Consider the following 13,368-nt stretch of genomic DNA (forward strand, 5'->3'; position numbering starts at 1 on the left):
CAATTGGCAATATTTAGAATCCTACTGTAGTGAACCATTGTTAAATACCACATCATATTTACTAAGTTAAGAGCTAGTTTTCACTCTTTTCCGGTTTCCTTAAATGAATGTAAGAAGATGGTTCAACAATCACAACATATGGTTTGCATTTGTTTATCTGTATGAAATTTACATAGGAAAGCCAAATTCAATAAGTAACATGAATGATACTACATGAACATTGGATTGTATTGCCCTTTGTTGTCATTTCCTGTTTAATAAATACTGAAGGACACAAATAATAAATAAATAAATAAATAAATAAATAAATAAATAAATAAATAAAAGAATTTCTGCCTCCTTCCAAGATTTTGTAACAGTATTTCTTCAGGTTGTCCCAAGTCATTTTAAAACCATCAACTTTAATCTTTTAAAAAATTCAAGAATTATTCCCCTTCACTAACAAAATCAATTCAAATTCAATTAAAAATTGCAATGTTGAAATTCCCAGTCAGGCATCTTCAAATCTATCCCCAAATCTATATAACTTTTGACCCTGGGTGCCTTTCAAACACTTCTCAAAAGATATACTCATTTTATATTAGGATGGGCAAACTATAGTACACAGACTGTTATTTCACTGGCTGGAAACTAAAAAAGATCTCTACTGTTGTTAAAAGATTGTGAAAATAAATTTTAAAAAGATGAAGAAAGAGCATGTGGCTTGCAAACTTAAACAGTTTACTCACTGGATCTTCAAAGAAAAACATATTTTATTTTTGGTGGTGCTGGGACCTCAGGGTTTGCTGCATGCCAGGCAAGTGTTCTCAGCCCTAGGATGACACTTTCTATCTACTACACTTGGAACCACTCTGAAATTGAAGTTAAAACTTCACTGAACTCCAAATAGATGTGTCTCTGCTAAGGCTTCATTAACTGTAACAAATACAATACCAGAAACTGTGTTGCTCAACCATGCTAGTACACAGTATTGTTTGAAATTATATATACTGGCAAAATTCTTACATATGGTACTTAAATGGAAAAGATCAACATGCTAACAAATCCATCCATCTTCTCAATGATCCTCAAAATATTTCTGACTCTGACAACCACTCATGAGAGAGAGAGAGAGAAATTATGCTAATATTCCAAATGCATAAAGTAATTATCACAAGAACTTCTGTGCTGAAAGCAATTGCTCTGGATTCCTTTTTCCCACTCTGAGCTCCACACTCTCCACCCTTTCCTCCATCTCAAGCTCCTCACCCTGAATCCCTGTTCCCACCTCCAGCTTCTCACCAGCTACCCTGCTCCCATTTCCAGCAGCTCACCAAAGAAGGTGAACCAGTTTCTTACATTACTAAAACAAAACCTGTGAGAACAAGCTCTCTTAACTTCTTTTAGAGCTACTTTTACATTTCCCCTAACACTTCTCTACATAATTCTTGCTCTTGTATTCACCACTTCAGAAAAGAGAGCAGCTCTCCTCCTTCCAGTTAGCTTCTCAAGTTGTGCCTTCATTTTCCCATGCCAAATATTCCAGACTTTGCTCCTTCAAGTCTTCCCTTTCTTGGATCCTCCATCTCACTCCCTCCTCTGAACCTTTCCCTTCAGTCTTTCCTTCTCCTAGAAGCTAAAACTCTTCCCATGAGCCAACAGCCCTTCCCTCTCTTCCCATTCAGTGACAAGGTTCTTGGCCTACTTCTTTCTCTTTTTTTTATCCTTTTATTGGTACATTTTAGGTGTACAATATAATGACATTCATCATTGGAGATATGCCCCTTTACATACTCTCTTGGTTCTTATTTTTTCCCCTTCCCTTTCCCTCCCTTCAACCCCTCCATCCCTCCCTATTTACAAAGACTTTGTTTCTATTTTTTCATTTTCTCATATTAATTCCATTCCCTTCTTTCCTTTCCCCTACCCCTCTCACTTCCACCTACTTCTTTCTTATAAGGTTCCATAATTCTCTTACTTGACCAACGTTTCCATTATCAAAATCAAAATCAATGGCCTCCCTCAATTTTTAAGCTTTTCTATCTTTTTGCAGTATTTGATCAGATACTTGTATTTTTCTAATCTTCTGTCATACCAACTCTCTTGGTTTTATTTTTCTAAATACTCACATATTACACCATTAACCTGATTTTTTCCTTCCTTTTGTCTCTTCAAGTTTAAAAGTTTTCCCAAAGTATATTTACCTATGGCCTTTTTCTCTCCATAATGATATCCCTTGAAAATCTCACCAAATCTTCAAGTTTCACTTCCACTTTTACAAACATAATTTTCCAATCCATAATCTTTATTCCTGGATGACCTTTTTCTTCCTTTTTCTCCCCTTCCCATCATCTTGATCTTGCCATCTATCTAGTCTTTGCAGTCTTTCTCCATCAACTCTCACCTCTGTCCTCTCCTGTCCAACCCTACTGTTGCAACCCTCCTTTACACCACCGCAGCCTGGAGTCTACTAGTGGTTTCACAACCATGCTTCTCCTTTCTCGGTCCATCTCCAATCCATCTATGCACTGCTGTCTAGTTCATTGTGAACTACACTTCTGATCAAATCGCTCTCCTACTTAAAAATCATTCAGTGTACCAAATGCTACTGTATTTAAAGTGGCTCATATGATTTTTAAAAGAGAAGAATCAATTCGTGCCTTCCTACAGAATGAATGCCCTGCTCCCAGTCATGAATCAGGCTCTCCAGGACTGGTCCCAAACAATCTTCCAACCTGCTTCCCACTTCCTCCTCTTTCAGAAACTCTCTTCCAACCAGACTGTTCTCTTGCTGAGGGACCCTGGTGACTACCATCCTGCAGTTCTGCCAGCCCCCAATATTTTCGGCACCAACTGTGCACATCTAAAGCTTAGCGCTTTGTTACAGTTCTAATCCTACCTTTTCCTAAAAGTCTTTGCTGATTTTGCTGATCTCCTTTCCCATTTCCAACCTGAAGTATGATTTCCCTCTTCTGAGCTCCAGAAACACTGCCACGGTCAGTCATCACTGCAGCTCTCATCGGGTGTCTTCTGTGTGACAGATACCAGCGGGTTGGAGCTTGGATTTGGGAAAATGGTTTCCAAGTCCTGATTGATGATTCTGGCTGTGGATGTGTCTGTGGGGATTTTAACACAGCTGTTAAAATTTCCATACCTCGTTTCGGACAGGTTCTCACACCACACCCCACAGCCAGACAACAAAGGGTGGAAAGCAGTGGCAATAACTTGCACTGAGAGACATCCAACCACATCCCCGTTCATATCAGCAGCCGCCTGAACAAGGGCTTCAATCACAGTTGGTGTCACTAAGACAGCAGCATTTCAGTTTTCTGTCAAGCTACAGAAAACAAGGGCTATAAATGGAGAAGGAAAAACCTTCCAGTGCTTACATTTTTAAAAGCCTATAATTTTAGATATTAAAACTCTCCAGCAAGATGAAAGTAAACGGGTTATCAATCCCCAGGGGCATACTGTCTGTTCTAAATGCAGTGCAACCTAATGTCAGTCCACGAGAGGCAGCCAGTCATTTTTACAAAGTCTGAAACTGGCTGTTAGCACTAAGGTAACTTTTGCAGGCACAGGGCTGAGCCCTGAGCCCCGGATCCTGGATCTCCGTCCAGACTGCAGCGCCCCCTTCAGGCCCCGCGCGCTCCCGCCTGGTCACTGGGTCCAGTCCACCCCACCTCTGTCCAGGCTGCAGCACCCCTTTCAGGCCCCGCGCACTCCTGCCTGCTCACTGGGTCCAGTCCACCCCATCTCTGTCCAGGCTGCAGCGCCCCCTAGAGGCCTGGCGCCCTCCCGCCCCCTTGAGAGGCCCAGCATGGCACCGTGGTGGGTCCCAGGCTGCTGCAGGGTGCCTGCCTCCTCGGGAGCCCCGATCCCCAGGACGCCGGGCTGGAGCCCCGCGAGGCCAGCCAGGTTCCCGGAGGCCTCGTCCACGCGTCGCTGCTTCTCTAGCTCGGGCTACCCAGGCGCGGAGGTCAAGAGCGGCTCCGGACTCCGCCTCTGCGCTTCTTACTCGCGCCCTTTACTATGTCCTCCCAGACCCTGTTTGGAGGCTGCGGGTCACTTCCCGGCGCAGCCTCATGCCTTGCCTGCCTCCCTCATGGCCACCGTTATGGGCCACCGTTAGGGGGGAGGGGACCGCAACGGCTGAGCGCGCCCCCTCCCACGCGCAAGTTCCCGCCTCCTCCTTCCCTGGCACACGCCCCCTCTCTGGCCTGAGCTCCTCAGCGCTGTCTCCCAAGTCCCTTGTCAGTTCAATTTCATCAAATTGAAGTGCAGGTGACCCAAACAATCGAGCTGATTTTCTTTTTTTACTAGAAAGAAATGTTTTTAATATATTCCCACTAGTCACTTATACATCTTTCCTTCCAAAGTATTCAAACAATCCCACTTTTCTACCCATTCCTTGTAACTATATAACAAACTGAAAGTTCTGCATACAAATATAACTATCACACACACAAAAAAATCTACAATGAAGTAACATAATGCTCTCTACCCCGCAGATGCAATGAAAATGTTTATTAAAACTTTTTTCACTCTGGAGATTTAGCTCAGGGGTTCTGGCACCTGCCTTGCAAGCGCAAGGTCCCGAGTTCGATATCCGGTACCAAAAAAACACTTTTCTTCAAATAAGACATGAACTATTACTACTACCAATATTTCAAGACAGGATAACTATATTTAAATCCACAGAAACGAGCATGGTACTCTAGGAATACTACTACTTAGGAGACGATAAAGATAATATTTATTTCCCTCCCCTTTTGACATCAATCATCAACATATTATTTTCAAAGAGTCATTTACTACAATTAATATGTACCTGACATATGCAAAAGAAGGGGAGCAGGGAAGAACCCGTGGAAAGACACTTCAAGATCATAAACTATATTTCCATCCACTATTCTATCCCGATATGAATAATGATGTATCTTAAAAGAGAAAAACGTTGTTTTTGTTTGTTTGGTTTTGTTTTGTTTTTTTGGTACCAGGGATCGAACTTGGGACCTTGCACTTGCAAAGCAGGCAGCAGAACCACTGAGCTAAATCCTCGGCCCAAGAGAAAAACTTTGAAAATATTAGACTGGATAAATATATATCAAAACACACCATAATCTACCACACATCAAAGTAAATATTGAGCTTTAAGTTCAAAATATTTATTTAAAATTGTCCCTAGAATGAAGAATAGTAGCTTAATGCTTCCAAACAATTCCTGCTTTTCCAACTTGATATCTAACTAAGCTTCTCTTTTCAAACTTGAATATATCAAATGAATAAAAAATGATGGAAAAATTCTGTAAGATTTTCCTTAAATGCATGACATAAATGAGATACAAATAGTCACAAATCCAAAGTATACCTTTTACTTTCATAAGCAAAATAAAATAAATTCTATTGGAAAATGTGCTTTCTCTTTGAATGGGTGAATAAAATGTATACTTTTATTTTAGCATACCCAATGTTAGATATTAACTACAATAGCTCCCTTAACTGATCTATCTTCATTTACCTGTCCTACCTTAGCCAATATTTTTTTAGGCCTTTACTAAATATAAATATGAATATGGCATTCTGGCCACTCTCAACTAACAACTATTTTTGTTACAATTAAGAACTTTTCATTTTTTCAGTGCTGGGAATTGAACCCAGCACCTCAGCACTGAGCTACATTCCAAATCTTTTAAAAATTGTTTATTTTGAGATAAGGTCATGCCAAGTCATTCAGTTATTCAGGCTGGGTTTGAACCTGGAATCTTCCTGCCTCAGGCTCCCAAAATGCTGGGATTACAGTCATGAGCCACTCCATCCAACCATAATCAAACACTCCTAATCCCAGTATAACTGAATTACATGCTAAACAAGTCAGTTGTTATTCCCAAACCTGTTTAGGCCAGTTCACTTTTTATTCTTACACAAATGAATTACATTAAGTCTGTGGACTGCAGTCCAGAGTTGAATGTAAACTAAGTAGAATGACTCAAAAGTGAGTTATTCTTTTACAAGGTGTTGCATTAGGGCCAGGGATTTAGCTCAGTGGTTTCGCGGCCTGCTGCACAAGCAGCAAGCACAAGGACCCGATTTCGATCCTGGGTACCAAAAAAAAAAAAAAAAGGTGTTACATTAGATAAAGGTGACACAATTGCAAAATGTTAGGGAACATCACAGAAAGAGCCCAGAATCAGTTTTTCAAAAGTATCTTTAAACTCTTACTCCGATTTAGGGGAAGCAAAACTGGAAACTGTAGACTGTACATAATTATGGATACAGTTAACACAGTAACAATTCTCAGCATCACAAAAGATGACATTTGCTCAACGTGAAAAACTTGGCAAATGAATATATATTTATATATTTTAAGTTGAAAATAAGATGCAAATTTTATATGATTTTCCTGATTTAACTCTTTCCATAACTTATGAAGTAAATGTCCCAATTTAATTGGATATGAAATATTGCATACCTATACAAAATAACACTACATAGTGATCAGCACTCCAAAATAACTGATGAAAAAAGTGTAAGAGGGCCAGGGATTTAGCTCAGCAGTCCCGGCACCTGCCTCGCAAGTGCAAGGTCCCAAGTTTGATCCCCCGGTACCAAAAAGAAAAAAAAAAGTATTAGAAAATATGCTCCACAAAAGCATGGATCTTCATTTTGTTCACAGATGTATATGGTTCCTGACTATAGGTGATGCTCAATGAATCCTTGTTGAAGAGAAATAGGAACTCACCGTGATCACAGCCTTGCTAATGCAGATGGATCCCCTTCAGCCATACTCTGTCTCATCTTCAGATTTGTAGTAACTCAGAGTATTATTTTTCAAAACTACCCAATGATCCTGCCACCTATGAATGTAGTTTGTCCACTACGGGGGAAAAGGGAAGGCAGAGGAGAAAAGAAACAAAATATAAAAGTCAGAAATCCAAACTTTTAAAACCAAAACAAGTCCTAATTTAGTTATGAGTATAAGCAATAAAATGGTAACAGGAAAAGTTGAGATTTTTGAGACTATATGATTTTTAGTCATTTTTTACAATAGGTTAAATGGACAGGAAATAAAATACAACACTTTTTTATCTCTAACATCTGAAGAATCAACCCAAAGCAAGATTCTGATGAAACTACATGTAGAATATTTGAACAATGGGGAAATATTCAACAGTCAGGAGTGTCCTTGAAGGCAGTGGGGTCTTCATCAATGAAAGAATTTGAGCAAAAGGTAGACTGATCACTGGTACTACCTGTTTGAGAAGAAAGTTGAGGATGAAAAGGAAAGAATGATTATGCTATATAACATCTGAGATAATTTTTAGACTCAAAATTTTTCTCAATTTGTCTTACTATTGAGTCTACAAAATCACTTCACTTTCTATTATAATTTCCATGAGGGAATGACTACATAAAACACACTCTTTAGATTATACATCATCAATTTTTCCCCTCTTGAATGTTATTTTATATCATATTTAAATAGATTTTATCTGACTACAAATGTCCAAAATGTTCAGAGTGTAGATAAAAATATAGCAATGCTCTGGGGAGGACTACGTATATTTGTGCCATAGCTGTCAATGCGAAGAAGTACTGAGACGCAGTTCAATAACATAACAAATCAAAAGTGACACAGTTAATTCAAGGAAAAAAGCCAATACACACGGTGCAATCTCTTTTTTTGCTGACTTGCACAAGAGCAAACATCAGTATGTAATGATGCATTATGACACAAAATAGCAGGTGTAAGGGGTAAGCACAGACTGAAATCTTTTCTGCCGCATTTATGAAAGATTCAGAGCCACTTACTGCCTTTTTTTTTTTTGCTAGTCTAAGCATTAATCAGTTTAACAGCTCAATTTGCAATGTTATTGCTAAAGGAAGGAATAACAAAGTATTCAATGTTCTAAGAAATCTATGTGACTGAGAAATTAGTAATTTTCAACTTTGTGTAGTGTGAATGTTTGTTTTCTCAAATGCAATTCAGTATCTGTTAAAAAAATGAATAAAAATTTATTCTCCACTAAATAGGCAAATGTATTGTTAGGTGAATGTGTTTGAACACAAAAATGAAGTAATTCCTCACAGTTCTGAATAACTTTCCACAGAGATAATTTTAGATTTATTTTCCTTTTTTGTAGCAGAAAACTCATTTTTCAACTAGTTAAAAATATTCTGCATATATTTGGGCATGGGGGCACAATCATATTGATACATCAAGTGACAATAATGGAGTATCAATTGAATGCAGAGAACATTGTTTAAATGAGTAATATCAAATCACTTTAAATTTCAACCTGATAAAAATAAGACTTCTGTTAAAATCAATTTACTCTAATCATAAAGCACACAAACACACAAAGCCCCACTCAGTGATCCCATTTAAATTCCTAAATTAGAAAGAGTTAAAATTGGTTTTGTTTTTTTAGAGAGAATGTTACTAATTAATTTGAGCAGATATCTTCAAACTTGTACAGGAATATAAAAGACAGTAAAATAACTCCAGCTGTAAGACTACTCAGAGCCTCAGCATGAAAATACCAATATAAGTGTGAGCTGGGCTTTAATTATGGTTCTTATTCTTATTAATTCTGTGCTTATATTCAAATTTACATGTAAGTTTGAGTCTCAGCTTCTCATTCCTTGAGAAGTAAATAAAATTTCATATCAAATCATCTCTAAGACATCTTTTAACTCTAACATGTTGAATCTTTCTGATACTACACTTTGGCTACAATATTATTCCAATGATACCAAAGACCATCCATGTTAGTCTTTGACTCAAAATGAGGAAGACGAGATCAAGAGATAAATTTTAGGCTGCCTCCTGCCTGTCTGCCTGGCATGGACTGTTTCTCCTCTTTGATGCCCCTCTGTCATGCCGCCCTCCCTTGAAACCAGCCAACTATGCACTGAAACATCTATAAACTTTCTTCACCAATGGACATGGATAAAAATGAAAGTAACGAGTCAGGGATGACAAGCGGCCGGTGTCCCGATGATGCAGTACAAAAAGGACAAAATTCAGCACAGGATTCTGGTGAAAGTGATTCTTCTAAGTTGTCCAAGAAAAGCTTCAAGCTGGATTACAGACTAGAGGAAGATGTAACTAAATCAAAGAAGGGCAAAGATGGGAGGTTTGTTAACCCGTGGCCCACATGGAGGAATCCGTCCTTTTCCAATGCTCTCAAGTGGCTAATCACGGAGAAGAATCACAGCAGCGTTCCGAGCTGCAAAGAGGAACTTGACAAAGAGCTCCCAGTGCTTAAACTCTATTTTATTGACGACCCTGGAGAAGCCAGAGTGCGGGAGGCAGGCTTACGGGCCACCTGGCTGGGCCATGCAACACTGCTCATCGAAACGGATGAGCTCATCTTCCTCATAGATCCCATCTTCAGCTCTCGCGCCTCTCCATTCCAGTACCTGGGTGCAAAGCGGTTTCGTCCTCCCCCGTGCATGATAGAGGAACTCCCCCGGATAAATGCCGTCCTCATCAGTCACAACCACTACGACCACCTGGACTACAACTCTGTTGTTGCCTTGAACGAGCGATTTGGAAATGAACTGAGGTGGTTCGTGCCTTTGGGTCTCCTTGACTGGATGCAAAAGTGTGGCTGTGAGAACGTCATTGAGCTGGACAGGTGGGTGGAGAATTGTGTCCCTGGCCACAACCAGGTCACCTTCGTCTTCACGCCTTCGCAGCACTGGTGCAAAAGGACTCTCATGGATGACAACAAGGTTCTGTGGGGCGGCTGGTCTGTCTTGGGGCCTTGGAATCGATTTTTTTTTTGCAGGAGATACTGGTTATTGCTCTGAGTTTGAAGAGATAGGAAAGAGATTTGGACCTTTTGACCTTGCAGCTATTCCCATTGGAGCTTACGAGCCAAGGTGGTTTATGAAATACCAGCATGTAGACCCGGAAGAAGCCATAAGGATTCACACTGACGTTCAAGCAAAGAAATCTGTGGCCATTCACTGGGGAACTTTTGCCTTAGCATATGAGCTTCAGGAGTTGAAAAAGGAGCCACCGTGCTGTCCCCTTCGAGGTGATTTGCCTGTTAGCGAGAGCTGGAAGACATGAATGCGATTCAGATATTGGAAGGGGAAGTGCTGTCGTCATTACTTAGAGCCTCCAGTGAAACTGAGTGAAGCTTTGGAAAGATATGGACTTAAGACTGAAGTTTTTTTTGTCTTGAAGCATGGAGAATCAAGATACTTAAATACTGATAATTAAAACTCTGAATAAAGATGAGCACAGAAGCTTTTAATGAAAAAGGCATCATTTGATATAAATTGGAAAACAAACGAAAAGACTAAGAAATTCGTGAGTGTTAAAGACTTTTTCATTAGCAAACAGCTCCTGCAAGTGTGTTTTATGTTTTATGTAATAACTTGCTTACCAGTGTGATGACCAGCTTATGAAAACTATGAAGGTAGTTCAGGGGTGGGTCACTTAAATAATGAGTTGGCCAATGCGGATATAGAAATATATCAGTGGTATAAGCATTTCAGTAGAAAGTTTTTAACTAAAGCACTATACTTTAGTGGTTGTAGAATTTTCTGAGGTTATGAAAAACTGCTATTAAAGACCCATCTGTTTTTCTCTTTAGGGCCTTCAAGGTAAGTCAAGGCTGTCTCCTCGCATCTTTTCAGAGGCCTACACACACATCCAATATTCACATTGTAGTAAGTGATACAGTTGACTCCCACATGCTTATAAACATAGCATTTCTTGCTCTGTCATGATTAGCTTACATGCCAAATGTTAGGCGATGTACTTGGGTAAGCATAAAAACATAGGTGCTTGGGCTAAATTACCTTTTTTAAAGACTTACTGCTTTTTGTGATAAAATATACCTAACATAAACTTTATTTTAACCATGTAAAAAATGTAGTTTTTTGGCATTAAGTATATTCACATTCTTCTGCACTCATGACTACCATGACTTAAAAGTTTTAAAAGAGGGGAACAGTATATTCTATTGCACATTTATGATCCCCAAATTAAAAGCACTCTGATCTGGGCAGAGGAAGGGAAAGGGTATGGTGATGAGAACATGATTTATGAAATTTTCTATTTTTAATATAAAACACCTGCTAAGCACAAATATAGCTGTAATTAAGTATTTCAGAGAAGATAAGTGTAGGTTTTACATGTGCCTATACACTCTGACTTTCTTCATTTTCCACTTTCTTTATATACATATTTTTCTGGTTTGCTAGCACTAATCCCAATTTGTTTTATAAATATTTTGTTTTATATGATTAAGATGTCATATATTTTGTATCCTCTAAGTATGATAGTTCCTTTATGGAATACAACTGATTGTTAAAATAAGATACTGGGTGTCAGCTGAGTTGAGTTTTAGGGTTAATAAGGCTCTGTATTCACTTGATTGCTCTAAACCAGCTGTGCATGGTGGCACATGCCTGTAATCCCAGAACTCTGGAGGGCTGAGGCAGGAGGATCACCAGGGAGGTGTGTTAGATGCTATTAGAGGGCCATTCCATGCTCCGGTTCCATAGGCTTAGTGAAATACTTTATTCACATAAAATAACACGTTTTCTAAGCCAAATGTTACCTAGGCATTGCTCTGTAATTGGATTTGCATGGATGCATGCATGACACATTAACCACTGAATCTGAATTTCAATTTTCATTGTTTCATCTTCATTTTCTTTGTAACCTGAAAAGTCACTATGCTCACTGTGCCTCTTCCTCATGTGCAACAAGAGGGTAATTTTGACCTACCTTCAAAATGTGTAAAATTAATAAAGAGATTTTTAAAAAGCAAAAAAAAAAAAGAGATAAATTTTATATTCTGAATCAGTGAACTTACTAAGATTTAAGGGTGTAATCAGAAAAGGACAAAAAGCAGAAGTTCACAAATATAAATAATTTGGGGAAAAAAGTGTCTTAAAAATGCAGAGAGAAGGAGCAAGATACGGTTTATCCCAAGTGTTATAAACTACAAAAATGACTATTGCACAAAGTCTTTGTCATTGGAAAGACAAAAGTTTGGATTCTGAATTGGCCTGCTAGATGAGTTGGTTATGCTGCACATATCTCTGTGGCTTTATTTTCCTCATTTTGAAAGTGGAGATACTTACATAGTCATTCTCAGACTTGTATAAAATGAACACCTAGCACTAAAAGGTTTTTGTAAATGCTAATTTATTCCCCATTGCTCAGTCTTTCATTAGGATACTGCAGTATTTTTTGACTTGTGTATTTAGGAGCCATTTGATATGAACATTTCAGTGTAGTAGAAAGTGGAAACAGTCTTTTCCCAATTCAATTTACCAAGCCATTTAGTTCAAAGTAGATTCAGACAAACTTGCATTTAAAAACTTCCAGGTAAGTATACTATGAATATTTTGTAGTAAGAAAAGAATATTGTCTCTTCCAAAGAGTCCCTAAAGCCACACTTGGTGCCTTCAGTAAACTTAGCTAAACACTGCTAATAAAAACAATAAATATTAATCACACTCAGTATTTCTCCTCATTGGAAAAACAAGACATAATTTTGGAAGGAAGAGGCAGTCCATTCTGCTACTCCTTTAAGGTAGCATTCCTGGCAAAACTGTAGTACTGCCTTTTATGTTCTAGGCAGGGAGGAAAATAACTATTACAGTAGAATACACTGTCTAGTTTTTTTTGGTACCAGGAATTGAACTCCAGACCTTGTGCTTATGAGGCAGACAGAGGAACCACTGAGCTAAATCCCCAGCCCCACTGTCTATTTTTCTATAATTTTTAATCAAGTGTTGTGCTCATATCTTATTGTATTTACAAATGCTTCTCCTGAGATTTCTAGCTTCCCTCTCATCTTGTATTTATATGTTGAATTTTGAATCCTTATGTAATAAAATAAAGTTAATGCATATCAAAGGTACATTAATCAACATATTTGATAGCTATATATAGCATTGATTACTGGGTAACCTAAGACTGTAAAATTGAATTTTTGTTTTACAATTTTATGGTTTTGACTTTTGATTTAGTTTTTATGTGACAAAATCATTGAAGAGTTATATTTCTGGCTAAGCATTGTACTGGAAGGAATATAACTCAGCATATTTAAGGTAGTGAAGTGACCAAAACTGGTGAAGAGTCAAAGTTAAGCTCTGGTCAGCATTACAGTCACTGTCATTTCTGTCATACAGGTAATGATTCCTCATTTGAGTGGGGATGTATCAACATTGTTTAAAAAACTGTACAGTAAAATAAATGGGCCTAGAATACCCTTTTAAATGGCAGTTCTGTTAGAATCAGCTCCACTAGCCCAAGATCAACCTAGAAACAGTCTCTGACCTCAAGAAAGATATCATGTATGCATATATAACTTAAGATCGTTTGAAGGTGTACAAATAATAGAAAACAAA

The 13,368-nt window shown here is 38.4% G+C and overlaps 1 protein-coding gene across 1 annotated transcript; it reads left to right on the forward strand.

Annotated features, from left to right (window-relative positions):
• The first annotated feature begins 8,919 nt into the window (after window positions 1–8,919).
• Window positions 8,920–10,216, forward strand: LOC101720071 (N-acyl-phosphatidylethanolamine-hydrolyzing phospholipase D-like). The gene is given in 3 exon segments (XM_087189473.1): window positions 8,920–9,762; window positions 9,764–9,985; window positions 10,100–10,216. Coding segments are annotated over 3 exon segments (1,179 nt in total). The 5' UTR covers window positions 8,920–8,922.
• The last annotated feature ends 3,152 nt before the right edge of the window (window positions 10,217–13,368 follow it).

This window comes from Heterocephalus glaber, unplaced genomic scaffold (assembly GCF_053883595.1).
Source record: "Heterocephalus glaber isolate CG9 unplaced genomic scaffold, H.glaber_assembly_v1.0 deba00001538, whole genome shotgun sequence".
NCBI lineage: Eukaryota > Metazoa > Chordata > Mammalia > Rodentia > Bathyergidae > Heterocephalus > Heterocephalus glaber.